Genomic DNA, 26,505 nt, shown 5'->3' on the forward strand with positions numbered 1-26,505 from the left:
ACATGGATACTTGCACACATGCCATCTCTGCATTTAAAACAACTCAACCTAGTCCTATGTTGGGCTGATAAGTGCAATGGTCACGGAAGTCATTATAAATAGCCAGGCTAATAGACCCTTATCAGACACACTGTCACACTGATGAGAACAAGTATGTATAGATCTATAGACCCTTATTAGACACACTGGCACACTGATGAGAACCAGTATGTATAGATCTATAGACCCTTATCAGACACACTGTCACACTGATGAGAACCAGTATGTATAGATCTATAGAACCAGTGTGTATAGATCTATAGAACCAGTGTGTATAGATCTATAGAACCAGTATGTATAGATCTATAGAACCAGTGTGTATAGATCTATAGAACCAGTGTGTTTAGATCTATAGAACCAGCATGTATAGATCTATAGAACCAGTATGTATAGATCTATAGAACCAGTATGTATAGATCTATAGAACCAGTATACGAGCGCAGGCCGGCACCAAATGAACCCCACCGCTCATAAGATGCAATGTTAAAGAAGCACCCTGAATGTCTCAATAATAGAGACATTCAGGGTGCTTCTTGAGGACACACTACATAGTGACTGCAGCTGTTTCATGTAACACTGTGTTTATTTGTATCTGTGACATTGTAATATGATTCAAATGTTTGTTATTGTTTCTCATTATAATGTATTGTATATGTGGTTATCAGGGCGTCCTTGTTTTCATTCCCACTAACAATATTTCTACACGGAACACTAACACCACTTCTCCCAGAGAACATGGATCGTTTTGGTTATAAGCCCACTTGTTTCTATGATGAAAGCGATATGCGATATGACGAACCCCCCCGACAGATTCAAACGCAGAGCAGAATCTGTTCTTGAGAGATTAGTGGTTCTCATACCTTTTTCATGTCAAGGACCCTCAAAATTATATGCATTTGGCCGCGGACCCCCATCTCAAAATATTTTGTTCCAGGGACCCCCAGAAGCAAAGATTTGAGTTTAAAATGTATATATATTCGAAGATTTTCATACATTTTCGGATATCTGTTTCCTTTAAAAAAAAATCAAAATGGTGCAAATTTTTAAATAAGAGGGTTTTTTTTCATTCTTTTTCATTTATACTTGTAATGTGATGATTCAACACATGTTTTATTTTGAAATCGTACTACCGGAAATAGAAGTAGCCAGGTAGCCTAGTTCAGACAGTGGTTCTCAACCTGTGGGTCAGGACCCCCAGAGGGGTCCCCATATGATTTTGGGGGGTCCCCAGATGACAGTTTAATGACAATTTGAAGCTTTTAAGACCTTTTTAATACCTAAAAAAGAGACTATTACAGCATCAAAGGTAATCAATAAACTATACAATAAAAACTGGTCAAACGTTGACCTAAATGTCAAATAATGTAAGAAAGGGGCAAAAAAAAAAGTATACAGCCTATCTACAAGCTCACAACAAGCTCACAAGCTCACCCAAAAGCTACAGACTGCAGTACTAAAACTAGCCCCTACGGAACCTCTCCCTCCGCTAAGTAGCTCCGAGATGAGGTCCCTCGTTAATTCCTGCCGGCTGCGGTCGACATTTTCGCACATTTTCCAGTTTTACATGTTTCTTACCCCTTTCTGCACATCGTATCCAAAAAGCAAAGCAATTGCGCCACTCTCTCAGATGTTTTAAGCTCTAGCGGAACATAAAAGCTTCCAACGTGTTGAAGAAAGTATTTAATTTGCCTCGGTTTTCATCCGGTTCCGTAATATTTTGCATTAGAAGATGCAATTCAACATTTGACCAGTAGGGTAATCAGTAATGTTATCTCTACGGGCGCAACTCTTGCGCAATGTCTTAAAAACATGTAACCGGATGAAAACCGAGGCAAATTAAATACTTTCTTCAACACGTTGGAAGCTGTTATGTTCCGCTAGAACTTAAAACATCTGAGAGAGTGGCGCAATTGCTTTGCTTTTTGGATACGATGTGCAGAAAGGGGTAAGAAACATGTAAAACTGGAAAATGTGCGAAAATGTCGACCGCAGCCGGCAGGAATTAACGAGGGACCTCATCTCGGAGCTACTTAGCGGAGGGAGAGGTTCCGTAGGGGCTATATAAGTCATTGTTATTTTTCCCTGTAGACATCAGAACCAGTGGAGGAGCTAATTTCATGTTCTGCGTCTTATACCTAACCATTGCAGGTAACTGTTGTTGCACTAAATGTTTTGTATGTATTAAGTCAGACGTTTACAAGTTCATAAATGTTTGTACTAGTCGCCAATGTGCAATGAAGCAGCAACGTGGCCTGCTGTTATTTCTATGTACTGCCAGAGGGCGGCGTTAGGCAATTTAATTCTTTGTTTTGGTTGCCGTCTGTATTTTTGTATTTTCTCCATTCATTTAACATAAAAATGATTTAAAAAAAGGATGATGCAGATGCAGGTTAAAAAAAAACAAGTTAAAACAGATCGTATTGAATTCTTTGTAAAAGCATTCATGTTAAAACCCAGTTAAAACCACTATACGATCATAGCTGTAGTATACAACCCTCGTAGACGTATTTATGATTCTGACGTTTTCAATCTACGAGAGTTGTAGGGTGCACTTCCCATAGTGACTTGGACTTTCTGCACTATGCCCCGTAGACACTCCAAACATTGTACAAAATGAAAATAAAGGCGCTTACCGCCGAGCCCCAAATGTTAACTGGCTCTACGGGGTAGTAGTGTAATGTAATAATCCATATCTTTCAATAAAGAAGTGTTTTAATGCCGTCTGTGGCCGATTCTGTCGGAAGTTCCCAATGGGCGGTAGTGACGGGAAGTGAGGGGGCGCATCCGGTGAAACCCGGAATTACACTAAATGTAAACAGGAAGTAAACGAGGGTGAAAAAATGGCGTTCGGCCACAGACGGCATTAAAACACTTCTTTATTGAAAGATATGGATTATTACATTACACTACTACCCCGTAGACCCAGTTAACATTTGGGGCTCGGCGGTAAGCGCCTTTATTTTCATTTTGTACAATGTTTGGAGTGTCTACGGGGCATAGTGCAGAAAGTCCAAGTCACTATGGGAAGTGCACCCTACAACTCTCGTAGATTGAAAACGTCAGAATCATAAATACGTCTACGAGGGTTGTATACTACAGCTAATACGATCACATGTTAAAAAGTATACTGTAAAAAACACTGTAAATCCATTGTTAAAAGTCACATCTTGGAATGCAGTTCATGAGAATGTAAACATTTATAAGATGTTATGTACCAGAGCATTCCTAGCTAGCACTCTGCTATGGAGTCAGAACCACATGTTTTGTGCTTTGAACCAAACCATTGCAGCTACCTCACTAAAGTACCACATCATCCAACCCAGTGCCTCTGTGTGTGTTCTTGGCAGGAGGGTACACACAGTGGTGGAAAAAGTACTCAAATTCTTTACTTAAGTAAAAGTACCAATACTGCAATATAAAAATACTCTGTTACAAGTAAAAGTCCAGAATTAAAAATGTAATTGAGTAAAAGTACAAAAGTATTGGCATAAAAATGTACTTAAAGTACCAAAAGTAAAAGTACTAAATATTTGAAAATAGCCGATCTACAAGCTCACAACGCGTCGCGATGCGACGCGTTGTGAGCTTGTAGATCTGCTATTTTCAAATAGCCTATGTATAAAATAGGGCTAAAGTGGTCAATGTATGTTTCATTATATCATAATTTATATCTGTAAAGTAACTAGTAACTAAAGTTTTCAAATAAATGTAGTGGAGTAAAAGTACAATATTTGCCTCTGAGATGTAGTGGAGTAGAAGTAAAAGTATTGGAAATTAGAAATACTCAAGTTAAGTACAAATACCTCAAAATGTTACTTAAGTACAGTACTTAAGTAAATGTACTTAGTTACTTTCCACCACTGGGTACACAACGGTTACATATACATTGTAATATATTGTGCACACTTCATCTGTCTCAAAAGCTATAAGAATAGTTAATTTCTCTCCCTGCATGATGCCTCAATGCACAGACTACTATAAATGACTGTGACAAAGAATACAATAAAGTAATGTATTGTATTTATATGTGGACTGAACTGAATACATGTATATGATGTAATTCAGAGTCAGACATAGGCCTACTCAGTTATACAGTAGCAAAGCAGCAGTGCCGTGTGGTGCCCCCCCACACACACACACACACAGGGACGCCGGCTTTTGTGCGTGGCCATGGGGATTGGGGGCTGAACTTGACCACCACTCGCCCCCCCCCCCCCCCTCCACCCACTGCGTCGCGGGCATGTACGCGCGCCAAGCGCGCGCGATTTTTTTTTTGCTTAATTAATTAATTAAATGACCATAAAACAACATTAACAACACTCTACCCATCCTTCAGTGTGTCCCATCCTCAAATGTTTTACTTAAATAAAAGTACTTATTTTAGTAGTAGCCTATAGTTACTTCTACTCCACTACACATAGACAAATATTGTACTTTTACTCCACTACAATTATTTGATAACTTTATTTACTATAGTTACTTTGTAGATTTTGATTATTATTACAAACCACTTATACATTATATATACTTTGGCATTTTGAAAATAGCAGATTTGCGACGCGTTGTGAGCTTGTAGATCTGCTATTTTCAAAGAATTTGTATACATTTTACATGTTTGAAAACTTGTGAAATGGGACCTTCTGCATAATGAGTACTTTTACTTTTGGTACTTTAAATACATTTTGATACCAATACTATTCTACTTTTACTCAAGTACATTTTGAATACCTTACTTTTACTTGTAATAGAGTATTTTTACACCGCAGAATTGATACTTTTGTTTAAGTAAAACATTTTAGTACTTTTTCCACCACTGTATTCAGTGCATAGCGACCCTTCATTTCAATAAGGGCAGACGGCAGAGCCAAAACCTGCAGAACATGTTTAGCACAGCCATGGCCATGGTTCATGTGTCATGGTGCCGAGTCCCCCTGGTCTAAAGTTGTGTTCGATTTTTTCGAGCCGCAATAGCCCCGCCCCCCCGCCGTGAGCCGTTTCTATGTCTGGGCTATTGTTCTAGGTGTCAACGGTGCGTTAACACCTATCTGCGCCCCGCTACAGTAATGGTAATGGTAGTGGTACTGTAAGTTTGAGCCTGACATCTGAGATTCATTCATTCATGACGAATTGAGCGTGGGGGCGCTAGCCCCGAAGCCCCCGCGTCATCGGCGCCCCTGCACACACACACACACACACACACACACACACACACACTTTTTTTTTTAAATAAAATAATAATTATATTATAAGCATGTATTTTTGCAGTTGGTATTTTTGCAGTTGCAGCTTCCCAACTACATGCAAAAAGGCTGTTCGCGTCCCATACAGCTCTGGCTCTGCGGAAAGCTAGCTGACTTCCAAGCAGTGTTGCCAAATATTGCGAGAGGAATAAGCAAACAGGTCTATGAAATAAGCCCAAAAGAAGCGACTATATCACTTTAAAAACTTACACATGTCGAATGTCGGCGATTAAACAATGTGCATATTAAATTAATATGCATGTCACAAGCTCACAACCGCAACCCGCGACTACCATTATTTACAAACAACCTTACAGAAAAATAAGCCCAACGTGGCTTATAATTAGCAGACCTGGCAACGTTGCTCGCGAGCGTGTCTTTCACGCTGCAGCTAAAAATAGATTTGACACTCTGGAGTGACGGCTGATGACTGATGCCAACATAATGCAAAAACTAAGTGAATAGTCTTGTCTTCTTTACCCAGAATAGGAAAATCAGGGTCTCAGAAAATAAAATAAACCACTTGGTCAACTTCAACTTGAACCTTTGACTCTGTACTTGGTCTGTTCTTTTCCCCCTCTACACAACATTTTGTCCAAATCTTTGCTCAAATCTTTGCTTCTGGGGATTCTACAAATGTCTTCTTTTTGAAAAAACAAAACAAAGACGCATGTTGCTCTATCAGTGGTGCTCAAACATTTTCATGTCAAGATGTTTATACATTGGAAAACTTGTGAAATGGGACATTCTGCGTAATGAGTACTTTTACTTTTGGTACTTCAAGTACATTTTGATACCAATACTTTTGTACTTTTACTGTATCAACCGTTCCAGACCACGACTGGAGCAGCATCAAAATACAGACAGGAGGTCCCCCACGCGGGGACCTTTTAAACAAGCAACACACAGAAGCGTATAACTGTATATTTACTTGTGGCAACGAAAGAACAACCATGTGTTCTCCGTCATGGTGATTTCAGAGCAAATTCAACTATGTTAGCAGGCCCGTGGCCTTCAGGGAATTAACGGCAAATTTTTAGTCTAAGTCTGGTCACCATCCGTGAGTCCTTTAATAACTCGATCCTCTACCATAATACCTCGTCCCCGACAAATTATGGACCTGAGGATAACACGGTTATAAGAAAGGCAGGAGGCAGAGGGGCCCCCTAAACTCACTGGCCAGCTTCAACAGAAACATCCACTTGACCTTCACTCAGTCAAGCGTCCCCACTGAAACAACCTATCTTACTCCTCTGACTAGAGAAAATGCACTGAAGCTCATATGTTATACCAACCCATTACATCCCCATGGCCTGCCACTCAGAACTTCACTCACTCTTAAGTCCAGTCACACATAGGGTTAATGAGCCGACACATGCAAACCTTATCACTCTTTACGCCACCATGCCAACCCTCAGTACAACATCACAGCACACCCTTATTGCGAAAACAATTCAATTCTCACAATTCATTGCATACCAAACATTGCACTACCAAAAACATTCATTAACACATTACTCCCAAAAGCTCTGCATCAAAACGTTGGCATCAAACTTCGCATCAGTTACAAATCTCTACCTGTATGGGGTGTGTATTGAATGTGTATGTATGTTGCCGTAGTGTGGAATTCTCATACTCACCGAGGGCGTGATGGTGTCCTTCAAAAGAAACCCCTAGTCTATTTTTCTTTATAACACTAACTCAGAAAATGAGGCTTTTTGGAAGATTAAACGCTTCCCTTTATTTGCTCAGTTCATAGTGGGATTACAGATGTGTATTTAACAATACAAAATACAAATACAAAATACCAATAGAAATGAAATCTAGTAATGTTTCATCTGGTCAGATTTACAAATGCCTTAATTTAGGCTTGTCCTAAACTAATTTATAATTTAGATTAAAAAGAGGAGGTTCCATTTAGATATCATTCAGCCTAAAATACAGGCTAGTCTAAAATTGGTAATTCCTATAATACTAAATACTACCAAGATGGTAGACTGGCTGTTTGAGAGAGCATTTGTACCAGATAGCAAGTGTAGACCGATGAATTGGCTCAGTCGTCTTTTTTACTATTCTAAAAGCCTGCATCTTATGCCATTATACTTCCCACAGTAATGTACTGCTTCTCGTATGGTCTACGGAAGATGCGGGCTTATAACCCCTTTCATGTGACTGCACAGGTATCCAGCCACAAGCTCTCATAGATTCAATCAGCCAACCGTCCTCCCTAAAGTAGCACCAAATAGGCTTAATCTCAAAATAGAGAAATTTACCCTTTTTAGATTTAAGTATTGTTTTACCTTCTTAATTTAAGTAATGTTTTACCTTCTTAATTTAAGTAATGTTTTACCTTCCTAATTTCAGTAATTTTTTACCTTCTTAATTTAAGTAATTTTTTACCTTCCTCCATGTGGAGCCATGACTGCTTAACATCTGAGCAAGGTGCAAGAGAAGAAGCCCCAAAAACCTAAGAGCCCAAGGGGCCCCCAACAGCCGTCCGCGTCCAAAACCTCCCAAGTCTCCCTCAGCCTCTGTCTCCCCAGCCTCCGCCGTGATGCTCTTGTGAGCGCCACTTTATACTGTAGTACGGTCTAAAGGAAGCTCTCCAGACATCAGTGTGTGTATGTGTGTGCACGTAGGTGTGCACGTAGGTGACTTTTCGAAAGTTAAGAAAGTCAGTGTGTGTGTATTTGCGTGCATATAGGCGTGCATGCCTTATTCTTAGAAGTCAGACGCTATAGGTGATTCTCAGAAGTCAGTGTGTCTGTATGTGGGTGTATGTGTGACTTGTCCAACAGCTATACCCACACACACAAAAAACGCTTACTTTGCACCTTGCACGACATTATCAGCATGGCCATATATGGGCATACTGAGGGGTTAAATGTCCCCCAAAATGTGTCTTATACCTGAGCATAATTCAGTAAATGCAATTATACTGCATATTATCAGCACTTATATATGATTAAACTAAATCATTAATAACATCAGATGATTTACACTTGCATGTGTGCATGTACTCTTTGACCTCACTGATCAGCCATAGATGCAGGCTGTATGTCACGTAGCAGTGAGTGCAGCTCACATACAGGAAATGCACATAAAGGAAATGCAGGCCTCTGCCTGCTGCAAGCCTTCGAGTGCACCTCAGCAGTCATTTCAACCAGTCAATATCATATTCTTTCTTTAGGCAAATCAAGTGATAACATAATTTAAAGCCTATATCCTAAAGTGAGCTGTTCAACATAAATTACGTTCTAATACATCTCCAGATGTTCAACAACTGAAGTAAGTTTAGAATTCCGGACTTTCACTTGTTACAGAGTATTTCTACATTGCAGTATTGATACTTTTACTTAAGTAAAAAATATGAGTACTTTTTCCACCACTGTTGCCCCCTGTAATCAGTGTTGCCATGTCGGCTTATTATAAGCGACTTTGGGCTTCTTTTTCTGTAAAGTTGCTTGTAAAAATTAGTAGTTGCGGGTTGTGAGGGGGGGGGGGCATGGCTGCCTGCCTGACACACACACACACACACACACACACACACACACACACACACACACACACACACACACACACACACACACACACAGGGTAGAACACATAGCCTCGGCCACGCCTTGGACCTGACAGAGACAAAGATCAAGTGTCTGTCAAACAAGTCTATGCAGATATCTATGACATCTATGAGGGGGGGAGGGGGGCTGCTCCATCTCTCAGCTTAACCTGAAGGACCCCTGTAATATGTGTGTGTGTGTGTGTGTGTGTGTGTGTGTGTGTGTGTCTGTCTGTCTGTCTGTCTGTCTGTCTGTCTGTCTGTCTGTCTGTCTGTCTGTCTGTCAGACAGACAGACAGTTCTCTGAATGGCCTGCAGGTCTATAACCAGTATGACCACGTGGGGGGAGGGGGGGGGACAGAGAGACAGAGAGCCAGAGAGAGATCTCTGTCTCTAAACCTAATATATTCTGTGAATGTTTAATCCTTATTATTCTACTATAGTTGTGGGGACATTTGGCCCTCACAACTATAGACACATATAGACACACACACACACACACACACACACACACACACACACACACACACACACACAGAGAGCAAAAAGAAACAACCCAGCAGTAAAAGGCAAAAAGATAAATAGAAGGTTGTAAAGTATTGATTCACCTGGCATAGAAGAGTGGGCACCTGAGAAACCTCTGTATGCTTTGGGAAATGGTCTGAAATAAGTAAAGTATATATGAATTGAACACTTTTCATTTAAGGCCTAATTGTGGGATCGCTAAAGCGATCACACTACTGTTATTGTCAACACCGTTTTTTGACGGCTAACTAGTCCTTCATACTTTTAGCTACAAACTCCGTTCCAACTCTTCAACGTTCGGCCTACTCAGGACATGTCGGCTACCATTTGAATTTTTGAAATAATTTGTACTTTTAGAGATATTTCACTTTTTACTTCTAAAAAACTCCCATTCATTTCAATGGAGAAATTCATACTTTTAGATAGAAACTCCGTTCCAACTCTATAACGTTCAGCCTACTTAGGACATATTGGCTACCATTAGAATTTTTTGAAATAATTTGTACTTTTAGAGATATTTCACTTTTTAAATAGTAAAAATACTTAAAAGTTGATAAAAAGAGTAAAAATACTTAAAAGTTGTAAAAATTAGTAAAAGCTACTTTAAAGTAAATAAAGTGACTAAAAATACTTTAAAGTAAATACCTTGAGTAAAAATACTTAAGAGTACTTATATTGAGTAAAAATACTTAAAAGTACTCAAAATGAGTAAAAATACTTAAAAGTTGAAAAAAATAGTAAAAATACTTAAAAGTTGATAAAAAGAGTAAAAATACTTAAAAGTTGTAAAAATTAGTAAAAGCTACTTTAAAGTAAATAAAGTGACTAAAAATACTTTAAAGTAAGTACCTTGATTAATAATACTTAAGAGTACTTATACTGAGTAAAAATACTTAAAAGTACTCAACATGAGTAAAAATACTTAAAAGTTGAAAAAAATAGTAAAAATACTTAAAAGTTGTAAAAATTTGTAAAAAATACTTTAAAGTAAATAAAGTGACTAAAAATAATTTAAAGTAAATACCCTTTAGAACCTTTCAAACCTTTAGAACCTCTTAAACCTTTAGAACCTCTTAAACCTTTCAAACCTTTCAAACCTTTAGAACCTTTCAAACCTTTAGAACCTCTTAAACCTTTCAAACCTTTAGAACCTCTTAAACCTTTCAAACATTTCAAACCTTTAGAACCTTTCAAACCTTTCAAACCTTTCAAACCTTTAGAACCTTTCAAAACTTTAGAACCTTTAAAACCTTTAAAACCTTTAAAACCTTTAAACCTTTCAAACCTTTAACTCTACTAACACTATCAATACTCAATACCATCAACATTCTTAGCGATCCCACACTGTTTCTTCAGGAACAGTACCTTCTAGTTTCAACTATTACTATAAAACTTGTGGATGTCATATATGGCATAAACAATAAGTTGAAGGGTAAATTTAGCAGGTTCAAATCATGCATACTTAACATTATTTCATACCATTTTCCTTAGCATTATTTTATTTACTTTTTCTTATTTTGGAAATGATGAGGGAAGAATGCGCGCGGGCACACACACACACACACACACACACACACACACACACACACACACACACACACACACACAGGGGGTCACAAGACGAAGTAACCTGCACAACACTGCGTATTACCCTTTTAAAAAGTAACATTACATTACGTACTTTGTATTGTTAGCTGGTCTTACCTGTGAGTTCAGCAACAGATGAAGTTAAAGAGTCAGTGGGTCCTTGTCTGTTAGTTCAATGTCTTGTTGTTTTGTATATAAGTATAAAGTCCTTGTTTTTACTTGTAAATCTAAATATGTTTATGGTTGGTAAATAAAGTGTTTCTAAGAGTTAAAACAATTGAGCTGAGAGAGAGGGAGAGAGAGAGATGAGGGCTGGGTGGTTATTAGTCCAGGAGCTATTTTATCAACCAATCACCTCACAGTCTTCATGCCTTGGAATGGTATGCAGTTCACAGCATCAATGTAACTTCTTTGGGCTGAACTTCCTGTATTTCTGCTTAGACAGAGAGAGAGGGGGAGAGAGTGGGGGGTAGAGAGAGAGAGAGAGAGAGAGAGAGAGAGGGAGAGAGTGGGGGGGGTAGAGAGAGAGAGAGAGAGGGAGAGAGTGGGGGGATAGAGAGAGAGAGAGAGAGAGAGAGAGAGAGGGAGAGAGTGGGGGGGGGTAGAGAGAGAGAGAGAGAGAGAGAGAGAGAGAGAGAGAGAGGGAGAGAGTGGGGGGTAGAGAGAGAGAGAGGGAGAGAGTGGGGGGTAGAGAGATAGAGAGAGAGAGAGAGAGGGGGGGTAGAGAGAGAGAGGGGGAGAGAGTGGGGGGGTAGAGAGAGAGAGGGAGAGAGTGGGGGGGTAGAGAGAGAGAGAGAGGGAGAGAGTGGGGGGGTAGAGAGAGAGAGAGAGAGAGGGAGAGAGTGGGGGTAGAGAGAGAGAGAGAGAGAGAGAGGGAGAGAGTGGGGGGGTAGAGAGAGAGAGAGGGAGAGAGTGGGGGGGTAGAGAGAGAGAGCGAGAGAGAGGGAGAGAGAGAGTGGGGGGGTAGAGAGAGAGAGAGGGAGAGAGTGGGGGGTAGAGAGAGAGAGAGAGAGAGAGAGAGGGAGAGAGAGTGGGGGGGTAGAGAGAGAGAGAGGGAGAGAGTGGGGGGGTAGAGAGAGAGAGAGAGGGAGAGAGAGTGGGGGGGTAGAGAGAGAGAGAGGGAGAGAGTGGGGGGTAGAGAGAGAGAGAGAGAGAGTGGGGGGTAGAGAGAGAGAGAGAGTGTTGGAGAGAGAGAGGGAGAGAGTGGGGGGGGGTAGAGAGAGAGAGAGTGTTGGAGAGAGAGAGGGAGAGAGTGGGGGGGTAGAGAGAGAGAGAGAGGGGGGGTAGAGAGAGAGAGAGAGAGAGAGAGAGAGAGGGGGGGGTAGAGAGAGAGAGAGTGTTGGAGAGAGAGAGGGAGAGAGTGGGGGGGTAGAGAGAGAGAGAGGGAGAGAGTGGGGGGGTAGAGAGAGAGAGAGAGAGGGGGGGTAGAGAGAGAGAGAGAGAGAGAGAGAGAGAGAGAGAGAGAGAGAGAGAGAGGGGGGTAGAGAGAGAGGGGTAGAGAGAGAGAGAGAGAGAGAGAGAGAGAGGGGGGTAGAGAGAGAGAGAGAGAGAGAGAGAGAGAGAGAGAGAGAGAGAGGGGGTGGTAGAGACAGAGAGAGAGACCCAGACCCCCGTCCACGGTCTACGGCGGTCTACGGGGGTCCCCGTGGCGGCCTTGGGTCCACGGGGGTCCACGGGGGTCCCCGTGGCGGCCGGAAGTCCGGGGGTCTGGTAGAACTTAAAGTGTATGCTGGATATCAGTGGAGGAGGTCAGATTGGGCTGAACTTTGCCCAAATATGGAGATGACTGATGACAGAGCACTGATGTCATAGGACTTATGACATCATACTGACAGTACTGACGTCATAGACTGGTCACATGACCTCCTAGAGCCACATGGAAGCCATGCTGTGATTACATCACTGGTACTCGATGTCATGTCCAGGGCCCAGCAAGGGTCCCAATGGACCTCTACAGGTCCAGAGTGTAAACATGGAACCAAATGGACCCTTACAGTTCTGTAACTCTGAAGGTCCTTACACACGGGGGCGATTTTTTTCATGCGAATAATACGTTTTTTTAAAAAACCTTATAAAGTCAATGTAAGCTTCCGCACCAGTTTCGCGGAGCGAAAAAAGCGTCTTTTAATTATTCGGAACGAGTCTGAATTTTGCGTATATTCGCATATTCGCCGGTGTGTAACCGCCTTGAGAGTGTACACATGGAACCAAATGGACCCTTACAGGTCTGTAACTCTGAGAGTGTACACATGGTCCAAGGGCCATCAATGTGTCCATACACAGACAACCGTGTCCGTGGCAAATCTTTGATAACAAATAAAAACAACAAATTGTTTTAATTATAAATCATTATAATGTTAGATTAAAGCGCTGAATATTGATAAGACCCAATTATTGAAATGACAAACATAGAATAGACTTGGACCATGCTTCATTGTATGTTTACAGCCAGTATAGTGAATAGACTCCAGTCTCCAGGTTTTCTGTAGAAGAATAGGACACTGATTTAATTAATATAGATATACTATCATTTACACATTATCATGTGTACCACATTAGCATAGGCACTATGGCACATTTGGAGTCCACTATTATACATTTAGAGCTAGTTATATGTGCTTTTGGTAATATTATTGCTATACTTTTTGTAATCTCTTTGATTTAAATAACTCTGAGCTGGATGTATCGTATGAAAGATATACAAATAAAGTGTCTTGGATCAGACTCAGAGTCCTTGTCCTTCATTGGTTTTACTTACCTTACGTTTGGAATCCTTCCACTGGTGTCACTTAGCTCCACCCCCTGTTCTGATTGGTTGATATTTGATAGTTCCTCTCTTTTGCCAGAGCCATTCAAGGAGAGTTGCGTCACCTCCGTTCACTTCATCAGGCCAGGTCTTCTACATAGCCTTCTATTGGCGAATACTTACAAAGCCCTAAACCGGAAGTTTACAGAATGCACTGGAGTCTGTGAGCGGTTGTATCTATTTCCAGTTTACATGAACCACTTGACCGGCGCTGTTTCTGCCCCCTCATTGGTAGAACTCTCTAATACAAGGCTCTTTGTCTTTTTGCCATACATTTCATTTTGACCTGCTTGTCGTAGCCATTTTTGAGTCACGTCGGTTGGAAATCCTTGCCCTTCACTGGAGTTAATTAGCTCCGCCCCAATGTGGACAGAGGTGTGAGGAGCGATCATCGCTGCTTACAGCTTTAATTATTTTCATTTTTTACTTTTCTATATTTTCATCTTTTCGATATATATATATTTTATTTTTTTTGCTTTATCATTTGTATGACATGTCTATTAATGTTGTATTTGTAATGGATGTGTGTATTCCACAATTATGTAATTTTTAGCTATACAATTAATGTACAAAACTTCCCGGAGAATGCCACTTCAGTCATTGGAAATGAAAGGGCGACCATAGCTGAGTGGGTAGAGAGCGAGGCCCTCCGGGAAACAAGATGGTTTGGTCTTGGCCCTGGTCTAAGTCATAGAGGTATAATATAACTAGAGGGCGGATTGCCCCGCCCCCAGCTATTCATTTCAATGAAAGTGAATTATTGAGACGTTTTTGAGACGTTCGCAGCATGCGAACTGCCTATTCCATATTGTTGAAGAAAGGGGGCGGGGCTGGCGGGGCTGGGAGAGAGTCAGCGCACTGAAGTCAAGGCACAGACTACTGTGTTGTTGACGGACAACGGATGCACGCTTATGAGAAACAACAAAAATAAAACCTGGCAAAACAGTTGCGTGCATTAGCGCAAGATGAGGATAAAGGAAACATTCAGTCTAAATGTCCAGCTTGCTAATTCTCGCCTACTACTACTACTTTTGTATTTGAAACATTAAATTTCTCTAAATATTAATAAACTTTCAGGACAGCCTAAGTAGCCTACAAATGGCCTAGGCCATAGAGCAGCCATAGAGTTATGAGCATGCGCACAAACGAAAGATAGCATTTTAAGTGCATTCTCAGATTTGACCACCAGGCTTGGCCGCTTCACTGTTCTACCGTGGCTCTGGGGGCTTGGTCTAAGTGTGGAAGTGTCCTTGAGCAAGACGCTTAACCCCTAACTGTTCCCTGACGGCAGTGCCCCTGTAGCTGCCCACGCTTACGGATGTTTAGGATGAGTTAAATGCAAATACCAGATGTCACTGTATTACACTGTATTATTATATACAATGACAAATACTGTAAAGGAGTGTGGACCTAATTATTATGATGAAATATGGGTCAAACATTAAATATAGTAACTTTGTGGTTTTCTGAACCTGACATTGTCATTTATGTAAATAACATTTATTTATTGTTATTTTCAAAGGCTTATGGATTTATTGATTTTGGAGAAATAGATACAAGAATCTCACAACAAGAAAGATGTGTTGCAATTAAAGGTATTGTCCAGCAGAGGGTGCTGGTACCCTTTGATGGAGTTGGTTGGGCGTAGCATGGAGAACCTTGGAAGTATGGCTGCTTCAAATGTGAATTGCCCATTCATTTCCCATTTCAATTAACCAGTCTTTATTAATAATTAATACAATTACACAGTTAAAGTAAAAAACAAAAACAGAAGAAGTGTCGGTTTGTATGTACATACTGTGTGTGCCTGTGATACCTGTACTGTATATAGTCTATTACATTTGTTCTCAGTGTCGGCCCGGGGACCTCCAGGGGTCCTTGAGGTGGTTCCCGGGGCCCCAGCTAAGGAATTGCTAGTTAAGAGCCAAATGGGGTCTGTAACTCCAAGAGTCTACAAATGGACCCAAATGGACCCTTTTGTGTCTGTAACACAGAGAGTGCACAAATGGAACCAAATGGACCCTTATTTGTCTGTAACACAGAGAGTGTACAAATGGAACCAAATGGAACCAAATGGACACTCAACACTGAGGACTTTACAAAGCAGAGTTTGGGGTCCCAGGGATTAAAAAAATAAATCCTATCAAATGTGGGTCTGTGGCCTAATATGCATTTCAAACTGCAGGTTTTTTTCTGTGTGGGCAGGCAATGGAGAGGGAAGGCTACGCTCGCTCGCCTAAGCTCCACAACTGCTTAACCTCATGTAGCCTACATAGTACATACTGTATCTTATGCTATTTGTATATGTGAAGATATCTTAATTATATCTTATTAGGTTCTCTTTGACATGCTTTTCATGTTTGATTTTCTATCCCACTCCCTGGGTAGCAACAAGATAGCCGGTAGCAACACACAGGGACTAGGAAAGGAGTACCAGACACCAGGTTACTACAGAACAAAAAAGACTTGCCTGGGCATCTGCTCTTGGGCTATATGTACAGTAAAATAAAGTATGTCGTAAAAACTTTAGAAGAGCAAAGGAAGCAGAGTTGTGGGCGTGAGCAAGAGTCATTAGTTCATGGGCTGATTGAAGTGACCATGTGTGGTATTGCACAGCCTCAGGGCTACCTGCACAAAGGACTGAGCGAGTCTATTGTTCTTCTGTTGAGGGATCTGCCAGTACCTCTGCTGCTCAGCCGCCCCATTATCTCCTTCTGGGGGAAGTGTGTCATTCTTATTAAGTACATGTATTCTCTCATGGACTAAATTCTAGCTGGTGTAATTATAGAGAAATTAACCACTTGTCATAGCGTTCAAAGATTTTAAACAGTAGCTAAAACAGCAGATCTAGACGCTCACAACGTGTCGTGAAACAATGCGTTATTTTTTGCTACTTTTGGAATAGGGAGGAGTAGTTCACCCAAAGAATTACTTATTTTCTATCAATTACACACCCCATGAAGCCTTGAATTCATGGAGTTTTTTTTGTTTTCCTAAGCCAATAATTTGATGACGGCGGAGTCCCCGGTAGGAGACTCACTGTGGAGACTCTTCGAGTCTTGTTATGATTATTATCATTTATCAAATTATAGATTATAGATTATTCGAGTCTCCACAGGAGTCTCACCTACAGGAGACTCTGCCGGTCATGAAATTACTGGCTTAGGAACGCGACATCAACAAAAACAAGTTTGCTGGGGACCCCCCTGAAACCCCCTCAAGAACCTCTGAGGGCCCCCGCCGGACCCCACTGTGAGAACCATGTGGTTTTCTATTTGACTCCCTGGTATATGAGCTCGGCCATGCCGTCCCTGATGCCTCGGCTGTACTCCAGGGTGGCGCGGTGGACCCTCCATTCGTACAGGCCGCTCTTGCGCACGTGTCGCAGGAAGTTGGGCGCCCCGGGGAACAACACGTTGTCAGCCAGGATCATGGAGCCTTTCCCCAGCAGACCAGAACCCTCCAGCAGCTAAAAACACAAAGAAGGTCTGGAATTATTCGCACATTTCTGGTTGTGTCTCTCAGTCACTGTATGCTGACCTCAAACATTAACCCATTAAGACCTGAGGCCGATCCTACAAATGCCTTCTAAATCAGTAGTTCACGCACTTTCAAGATTTTTCTAAAATGTTCAAAAATAGCAGATGTACAAGCTGGCAGCGTGGCACGAAGTGACGCAAAGCCTACTGTCAGAAGACTAAAACAATAACAAAAACAAAAAAAACATTATGTTTTAACAAAACAACATATCACTTATAGCGCCATTGAGGTCAGTTTTCTTGTTACTATTACTTTGTTTTGGTTTAACCTGACTAGAGTTGAACATGCCATTAAAGGAATGGTCACTAGGTGGTGCTAACTCCTTTGGAATAGTGGGTGAGTGCCATACTGTAGCATTTCCATCATAAAGACTATTATTATCTTCAGCCGACTACACTGCAAAGAAGTGAGTCATTTAATTATTGTGACAGATAAAGACAATTTACCAAACACTAGCTGAATTGCTCTGATGTGGTCATCTTCACCTTTATAATACTGAAACAGGTTTAAAGAAATTCTACCTGGGTCCTCAAATGGGCAGTGAGAAACTTTTAGAAGTTGAACAATCAGGTCTTTTGGACCAAATTAACGTCAAATGTACGTGCAATGCCTGCTAAACTAACCCATGTAGCTGTAATGATACAGTACTGGCATCACAGCTATGTGCAGAAGTCACCAAACACAGTCACCTGTAGAAGCAGATGCCCATTCAACCAGTGGTGGAAAGTAACTAAGTATATTTACTCAAGTACTGTAAATACAATGTTGAGGTACATATTTACTTTACTTGAGTATTTCCATATTTGGATACTTTGTTGATACTGTTCCACTACAATTATTTGACAGCTTAAGTTACTTTGCAGATTTAGATTATTAATACAACACATACATTAATCACTAAGTATTTTGATGCCAAATCTTTTGAACCCAAGTCATTGGCCTGTATTCATTAAATACAGGCCTTTTACTTGTGACTACATTACATTATGGTATTGATTTTTTTACTTAAAGGACCACTTCACTCATTTTCAACCTATATTCATATAATTGGTCCTCACTAATGGTCAGTATAATATGGCATCATTTCTGTCTACTTGGTCTGTGTCTCAGAGGAGGGCTGTGGACAGTTCAGAAACCTGCCTACCAGTGACATCATCGGTAGGCAGGTTTGGTCATTTCAACTTTTTAAAAATGTTTTATGAATGCAAGAACAATATTATGGCTTCTGTTTCAGCATGATAACGTTCCAGGAAGAGAAAGGCTGTAGTTTCTATTAGTTTAGAATCCCCATGTATGACATAATTTCTGAACTGTCCATAGTGCACCAATGAGACACGAAAGTGGATGAAGTGCTTCTTAAAGTAAAATATCTGAGAACTTCTTCCACAATCCACCAGTCTCATGGCTTTACCTGTAGATCAGGCTTGTAGCATTTCTTCCAGTGGTCCATGAAGACAAAGTCCAACGTCTCCACACCGTAGTCAGAGCGCAGCTGAGGAATGACCTCGTCTGAGGGCTTCACAATCAACTCCACCTGGACACAAACAAGTCAGTAACTATACGCATAAGGTCAGAAGGGAAAAAAAACAACAACCAGGTGCTCACAGGAGATATAAAAAGGTAACGATAGTTATCAATGGTGCTCACGGATCAAACGGGGTCAAACATGAGAATAAACAGACGATCCGGGCCTTTATTTATTAAAGGGCAACTGCCAACATGTTTCGACCTCGGAAGGTCCTCATCAGGGCGAAATGAATATACAGACGTATTAGTTTGTCTGTCCTAACCCACGACCAATGGTAAGCACTAAGCAGGGACAACGCATTCTTCTCACACGTGGTCGGATGTTGCCCCAGCTCGTCACTACAGTCCCACACTTGAGAGTGACATAATGTGTGGACAGTGCAGCCCTCGGGGACTAGTCTGGGAGACTTCGCCTCAGAGCCTGGACAGCAGGGGCGCGGCCATGCGTTCTGATTCAAATCAACAGCCAATGAAGAAAAGGGGGCGGGAATCGGGATCCACATGCAGTGGGTGTTGCATGTAAATAGGAGCGACGGGAAGCAATTTCTCCTTGAGAAATTGCGGCCGCCATTGTTGTGTACTGCTGTTTGCCTCTCGTCGGACTGTTTAGACGAGTTGCACAGCTCTCAGACCGGTAAGAGGCGTGTCCGCTCAGATTCTGAGCGTAAGTTACATCCCGTCCACAAATACCAGGGCTCTGGCCCATAAGTTTCCTCGCCCCTCCCGTTTGTATGCGAGAGCTGGCGAAAACTTCTGGGAACTCAGATTACTCGGGGACCAGCTCCAGTAGTAATGCCAGTACAGTACTTTGCTCAAGGGCATACTGTACTTACAGTAGCGTGTGGGGGGAGGGGGGGGGGGGGGGGGGGTTGAATGCAGGATATTCTTGCTGTGAGGCAATGGTGCTAACTACCACACAGCATGTGTGGAGGGGGGGGCGTGCGTGTGTGTCCTCTCACCGTGCGGTCATCAAACCCCGCCAGGCGTATGACCTTCTCGGCTATGGTGGCGTTGCCCTGGTCCATCTCTAAGCTGTAGATCCTGGCGCCGGGTGGCAGTGCCCGGGCGATGCGCACCGTGCTGTACCCGCAGTGGGCACCAAGCTCCAGCACCGTCATGGGACTGCGCTCCAACAGCAGTCTGTCCAGGATCATACCTATGGAGAAGCACACATTTTATCCATTTATTCATGTCCACTATAGGCCTGTCACAATTAGTAACATAATCGCCTAATCACAATTATTTGAGATAATCGCAATTGTTTTGCATAATCGTCATAATCGTTTCCATGTTGAAACATTTTCATACATATTCGAACGTTTTCCAAAAGTACTGGAAATAGCAGATAACAAGCTTACAACACGTTGTGGGGTACTGATAAAGGCCAAGACACAGAAGGCAGGGTACAAACCCAATAAAGGGCCCAATAAACCCAATAAAGGACAAACCCACTGTCTCTCCATGGTGTGGTGCTTACCTATCAGGCGATTTCCTAGCGATACTCCACAACGTTACAAAGTGACATGTTGTATGTAAGCTTGTAGATCTGCTATTTCTGCTATTTTTACATTTTCTTGAAAGTATATAATTAAATGTGTCAGTAAGTTCTTTGTATATTTCAGTTATTTATCATTTGTCGTATCTGCCCTGTGGAATTTGTGATTATGAAGCCTAAAAACTAAACAAAAATGTAAAGTTCATATGTCCCAAGTTGTTGAAACCCTCTAACACCAGTCTGTGGGTACTGTATGTACTAGCTGGCCTGACTTTTCAGGCCGCAACCCCCCCAAAACAATCATATTTGAACTGGGGACCCCCAGTCTGACAAACACTTCTCTTTCTTACGTAATATTTGACAATTTGGTATTTAAAAGGTCTTAAAAGTAATTCAAATTTAACTTTAGAAATGTGCAGATACCCTTACACTACTGTATGATGGTTTGTTTACTGTTGAGTGAGAAAATAATGTTTCACATTAAGCTAATCATCTGGGGACCCCCAAAAATAATATTTAGGGACACCCCTTTGGGTACCAGTTTATTTTGTAATAGTCTATAGTAAATAGCCCAGCTCTGAGATGGTTAGTGGAAGTGGTTGGTATTTCTATTTAATGACCTTGGTCATAAATGCTTCCCCTAGGCTAGGGTCAAACTAATGCAGACACTTCTCTGGACTCTTAGTCAACGACAACAACATCTGAAGCCAGTTGAAATGTGTGATATTTTGATATGTCTTTTGCAATTCCAGTTCCACTATTCTGTCATGAAGTGCTATGTACATCCCTTTGTATGCATAGCAGCCATTCAAGATGTGTGACAGTGTTTCAGTGACCTGTTCTGGGGTGTGTGCACACACACACACACACACACACACACACACACACACACACACACACACACACACACACACACACACACACACACACACACACACACACACACACACACACACACAAACCATTTCAAACATACCTTTTGCTGTGTTGCTCATTCTCCATGGACAAAAAATGTACAACGAAACGCATACACAAAAAATATACTTTCTGTTTTAGACTGGTGCTCCCTTACATTTAAAGGACAACTTCCTCTCTATTTACTCTGAATCTCAGAGAAGGGCTGTGGACAGTTCAGAAACCTGCCTACCAGTGACATCATCAGTAGGCGGATGTGGACATTTCAAGCAACATTTTCAACTTTATTTGTATTTTTATTAATGCAAGGACAATGGCTTATTTCACCATGCTGGAGACAGACAGACAGACAGACAGACAGACAGACAGACAGACAGACAGACAGACAGACAGACAGACAGACAGACAGACAGACAGACAGACAGACAGACAGACAGACAGACAGACAGACAGACAGACAGACAGACAGACAGACAGACAGACAGACAGACACAGAGAGATTTGTGGGTTTATAGATATTTCTGGAAAACCGCTGATCCGACTGACTTCCCACTCTGCACGTCCTCTGTGATACACGCACTAAAAGGTTTGTGAGCTTGTAGATCTGCTATTTTTGGTGACGAGATTTGGTGTAGACTAGAGTGATAAAAGAGCGAATACCAAGTGCAATTGCAAACCAAGTACACGTTTCACCAAGCTCAGAGGCTTTTTAAGTGGTCAATCCTCACCTTTCTTGGGTCCGAGGGTGCTGATGAACTCATACCGCTTGCTCCAGTCGTCGAAGGCGTTCAGGATGGTCTCGGGGTCTCCGGGCGTGGCCTCGGTCAGAACGTACTGGAAGGCGCGCTCCTCGCGGCTCAGCCCGCTCCTGCAGTCCCTCCAGATCCGCACCAGAACCGCCTGGTAGAACAGCGCGAAGTAGAAGCGGTAGCGGATGAGCAGGGTCAGCAGCAGAGGCAGGAAGGCCAGAGCGATGGCAGGAGACACCATCCTGATGGGTGTAAGCAGAGATAGATCAGCATAAATCCTTTATTGTCAACCTTTTTTAATTTAAAGGACCCTCAGTTTGATATCGTTGCTGTCGGGCAGAAACCTCTTATCTCCATATTTTAACTTTTTGTGTTTTTTTTTCTGTAAATTAACGCCTTTTCATACAGTACTACAGCATCTAAAGTAGCAGATCCACAAGCTCAAGTGGATCTGCTACTTTTGATATTTTTTTATTTGAGTCCTGAAAAGGGATACAGGATAGGTGGGCACTAAGGACATCTGGGCACCATATTTTTGGGAAGAGTGGGCACTATATGGAAATGTGGGCACCCGGAAGAGTGGGCACTTTGGGGTGGAGAAAAGTGGGCACTAGGGACATCTGGGCACCAGGTAGACTGGGCACCAGTAAAACCAGGCACTAGGAAGACTGGGCACCAGGGCCTCAAGCTAACTAGCCAACTGTTGTTTCACTGCTCTGTTATATGCTTTCACCATATGTGCATATCACACCAACACGCCCTGTTTATATTCATTTAGGCTATTTTTTAAAAGGGACTTATTTGTATATACTGCCATATCACCATTAATCAAACTGCCATGATTTATAAATAATAGTGAAATCTAATCATTTCTAAACATACTGTTGGCATCCTAAAATAAACGTTTTCAAACAACATGACTAAAAAATAAAAGTAATTTAATGGTTTAAAAATTGTCTAAATCTAACCGTTGATATATAGTTTTGATATAAACGTCTACTCTAGATCAAGGCTAAATCTAAACTATACTGTATATTGATCAATGGCTATTCAAATTATTTTAGTCCAATATTTGGAGATCAGTTATGCAACTTACAGTTATTTTTTGAATCAATATTTATGGAATAATGGATTAAATTCAAATGGTAAATGGTGCATAAAGCGCTTTACATAAATTGTGCATTACATTCACACACACATTCATACACCGATGGAGGAGGAAACCATGCAAGGCACCAACCTGCTCATCGGGAGCAATTAGGGGTTCAGCGTCTTGCTCAAGGACACTTTGACACTAACTCTGGGGGAGCCCGGGATCGAACTGGGAACCTCACGGTCCCCTTCCGGCCGCTCTACCGGCCACTCTTCCCCTGAGCCACTGCTAAGTTAGGTCTACAAAACAGACGTCTAATATCAGACTATGGCTCACTGGGTGATATAACCTATTATTGTTTTTTGCATTACTGTTGTATTTTCATTAATTGTTGATTATATCTGTACAAGCACTGTGTACTTTGTTGAGAAATGTGCAATATAAATATAGTTTATGAATTAAAATAGGATCAATATTTAACAGAACATCACAGTCTAGATGGAAACAAGTCTTTTGCACATGTGAACTGCATAATAGTTAAATAAAAAGAAGAGAGGGCGAAATAATGTGAGAGAAGACCTCTCTGTAGGCTACACACCACCACTATGTGTGTTAATTTGGAATCGGATGGATTTCATTCGTAACTCCATTAATACCTGCTTGGATTATTTATTTTAATTTTCAGTCAAACATATTTAGTCTATCGTGTCATGTGGTCACACAGACTGATCCTGATAACTGACAGTCTGATAGAAGTAGACAAAACAGTGGAAATGTTGTCTTTATGCAGGCGTTAGATTGTTGTGAGCTTGTACATTTGCTATTTTTTCCCCCCTCAAATTTTATGGAGTGGATTTCCTAGGCGGTGGCCATAATGTAGGGGGAACAATAGACCAAGCAATTGCAAATGAGCCACCATCATTGATATGGATCGCTCCTTCCACACAAAACAATGGAAAGCACGCCTTTAATGATGATAATGTGCTCATTCACAGGTAATAGCTATTCAATGCCAGGTAATAGGTGGCCATTAGCAGGGCTTGATCGCAGCATTTGTATGCAAATACATTGAAAGAATGAGCATGAATGGAACAACCACTGAAACATTGTCTTTACATACAAAACACACATTAAGCATCATTGTTAATAAAGTATTCAATTTCACAGGCACACATTTCCCTAGTGCCCACTCTTCTGGTGGGCACATATTTGATTTGGTGGTGAATTAAATTTGTATTGTATTGTATTGACCACATTATAGATGTTTACAACTGTGATGGACATGAACACTGGATCTGCACTCCATGACTCACAGTCTACATAGTCTAATAGTTACCTGTAGGCTATATGTGGGTGTTTTATACAAGTGGCAAGATTCCACAAATATAGTAAATGAATCTGAAGAATCATGCATGATAATACAATAAATTGTTTTACAAAATAATACATTTAAAAAAGTGACACATCTCGATTCATGTAAACACAAATTGAAATAGCCTAACACTCTAGAGTCTACTCTAGATTATATCTTAGAACTTCCTCTCCATCTTTCTACTGCTTCAGGTGACCATCATTTCTACATCATTCCTGCATCATGTATTCTAAAAACATAGTCCCTAATATAAACTACTCTGTACAACACTTCCTTTGAAACACACTAACTCACCTGTTACACAGCAGGTTTGCCGAACGAAGAACAGTAGCACATTAAGAGCACACAGACGGTGGCACGTCAGTGGTGAGTGAGCCTTAAAGCAGGTGTGTGTCACTCTGACCGTGTTCATTGGAACACAGAGGAGGTAAATGAGCCGGCCATTTAAATAATTCATCCATCCTGCAGCTCGTGAAATTATTCAAACATGAGGCATTGGTCCCAATAAAACTAATAAACTATATCATAACCAGTTAAACTTACAATAGACCTTGTACAATAATGAAATGGGACATTGGTATTTGTTAGCCTTAATGGGATGAATAAATAAAGTTATTATGTGCAATATAGTTATGATAATGGCCTGCTGGGAGGAATGGAGAGACAGCGAGAGAGACAGCAGTGTGCATGAGAGATGTTTTGGGGGTATCAGGTTAGCAGTGACAGGTGTGCAGGCGTGTGTGGAGTCCGGTTTCACTCTCCACTCACAGGTCCAGAAAAGAACAAATACTTTACACTAAATACAGCAGTGGTTCTCAATTTGTTTAATTTCAAGGACCCCCATGACTCCCAGAGCTTTGGTTCCATTTGTGCACTCTCAGAGTTACATATACCTGTAAGGGTCCATTTGGTTCCACTTGTACACTCTCAAGAGTTACAATTGTACACTCTCAGAGTTACATACCTGTAAGGGTCCATTTGGTTCCATGTGTACACTCTCAGAGTTACATTTGCACTCTCAGAGTTACATACCTCACCTGTAAGGGTCCATTTGGTTCCATTTGTACACTCTCAGAGTTACAGTTGTACACTCTCAAAGAGTTACATTTGTACACCTTCAGAGTTACATACCTGTAAGGGTCCATTTGGACCCACCTGAAGGACCCCTGAGAAGTGCTGAGCGATATGGACAAAATCAAATATCACAATACGTTTGACCAAATACCTGGATAACAGTTTCAGAATTACAAAAAAACATTGCTCATCAACAAGCTCACAACACGTATATTATATATTTTTAGTATAAAATAAGGCTGATTTGTATTTTGTAGTTTGTTTTGATTGATTTATGTTTTATTGGCAAAATACATACATTAACAAATACTGTCAAAACACAAAAAAGCTTGAGAGCTGCAAATGTATGTTTTCCAGTTCAGGTTAAAAACTACAGCAGATTTCATTAAAAAATTAAAATAAACATTTTTATTTTATGTGTTTATTGATGCAATAACAGCTAATAGAAACTACAGCCTTACTCGTATTCCTGCCATAATGGCAGAAAGAGAAAGGCTGTAGTTTCTATTAGCTTGGAATCCCCGTCTATGATGTCATTGTTAGGCAGGTTTCTGAACTGTCCATAGGCCTCCAATGAGACACAGAGTGAGTTGCCGTCTTAATGAGCATTATAGTGAGGACCAATTATATGACGATGAGGTTGAATGTGGTTGACAATATATAAGCCAGTGGTTCTCAAAGGGGGTCCTCAGCCAATTGTGTTAATACAGTATCACAATCATTTTAGCCACTACGTTGACTATTAAAAAATAGCAGATGCACAAGCTCACAGTGCCTCACTTTGTGACGTGCTGCAAGCTTGTACATCTACTATTTTTTAATCAGTTTGCAGTTCTTTAACACAAATCTTCTGTTCTGGCTGTCCCTGGCACAAAAAAAAATCTGATGGGGGGCCTGCAGCCAAATACATATAATTAATTTGGGGGTCCTTGGCACAAAAAAGTTTGAGATGTAAGCAACACAGCTGCAGCTATAATCAGATTA

The 26,505-nt window shown here is 41.2% G+C and overlaps 2 protein-coding genes across 2 annotated transcripts in view; both read right to left on the reverse strand.

Moving 5' to 3' along the window:
• Window positions 1–26,505, reverse strand: part of LOC308086080 (uncharacterized protein) — a 499,718-nt gene that overhangs the window by 61,313 nt on the left and 411,900 nt on the right. The window lies entirely within an intron of this gene.
• tomt (transmembrane O-methyltransferase) lies at window positions 17,028–24,754 on the reverse strand (the record flags this gene model as incomplete). The annotated part of the gene is made up of 5 exons (XM_080428727.1): window positions 24,742–24,754; window positions 21,962–22,224; window positions 19,783–19,979; window positions 18,708–18,830; window positions 17,028–17,225 (listed from the first exon to the last, which is right to left on the reverse strand). Exons 2-5 carry the CDS (start codon window positions 22,221–22,223, stop codon window positions 17,028–17,030), a joined length of 780 nt encoding a protein of 259 aa, XP_080284853.1. The 5' UTR covers window position 22,224; window positions 24,742–24,754.

Source organism: Gymnoscopelus braueri, assembly GCF_963280865.1.
Source record: "Gymnoscopelus braueri genome assembly, chromosome: 5".
NCBI lineage: Eukaryota > Metazoa > Chordata > Actinopteri > Myctophiformes > Myctophidae > Gymnoscopelus > Gymnoscopelus braueri.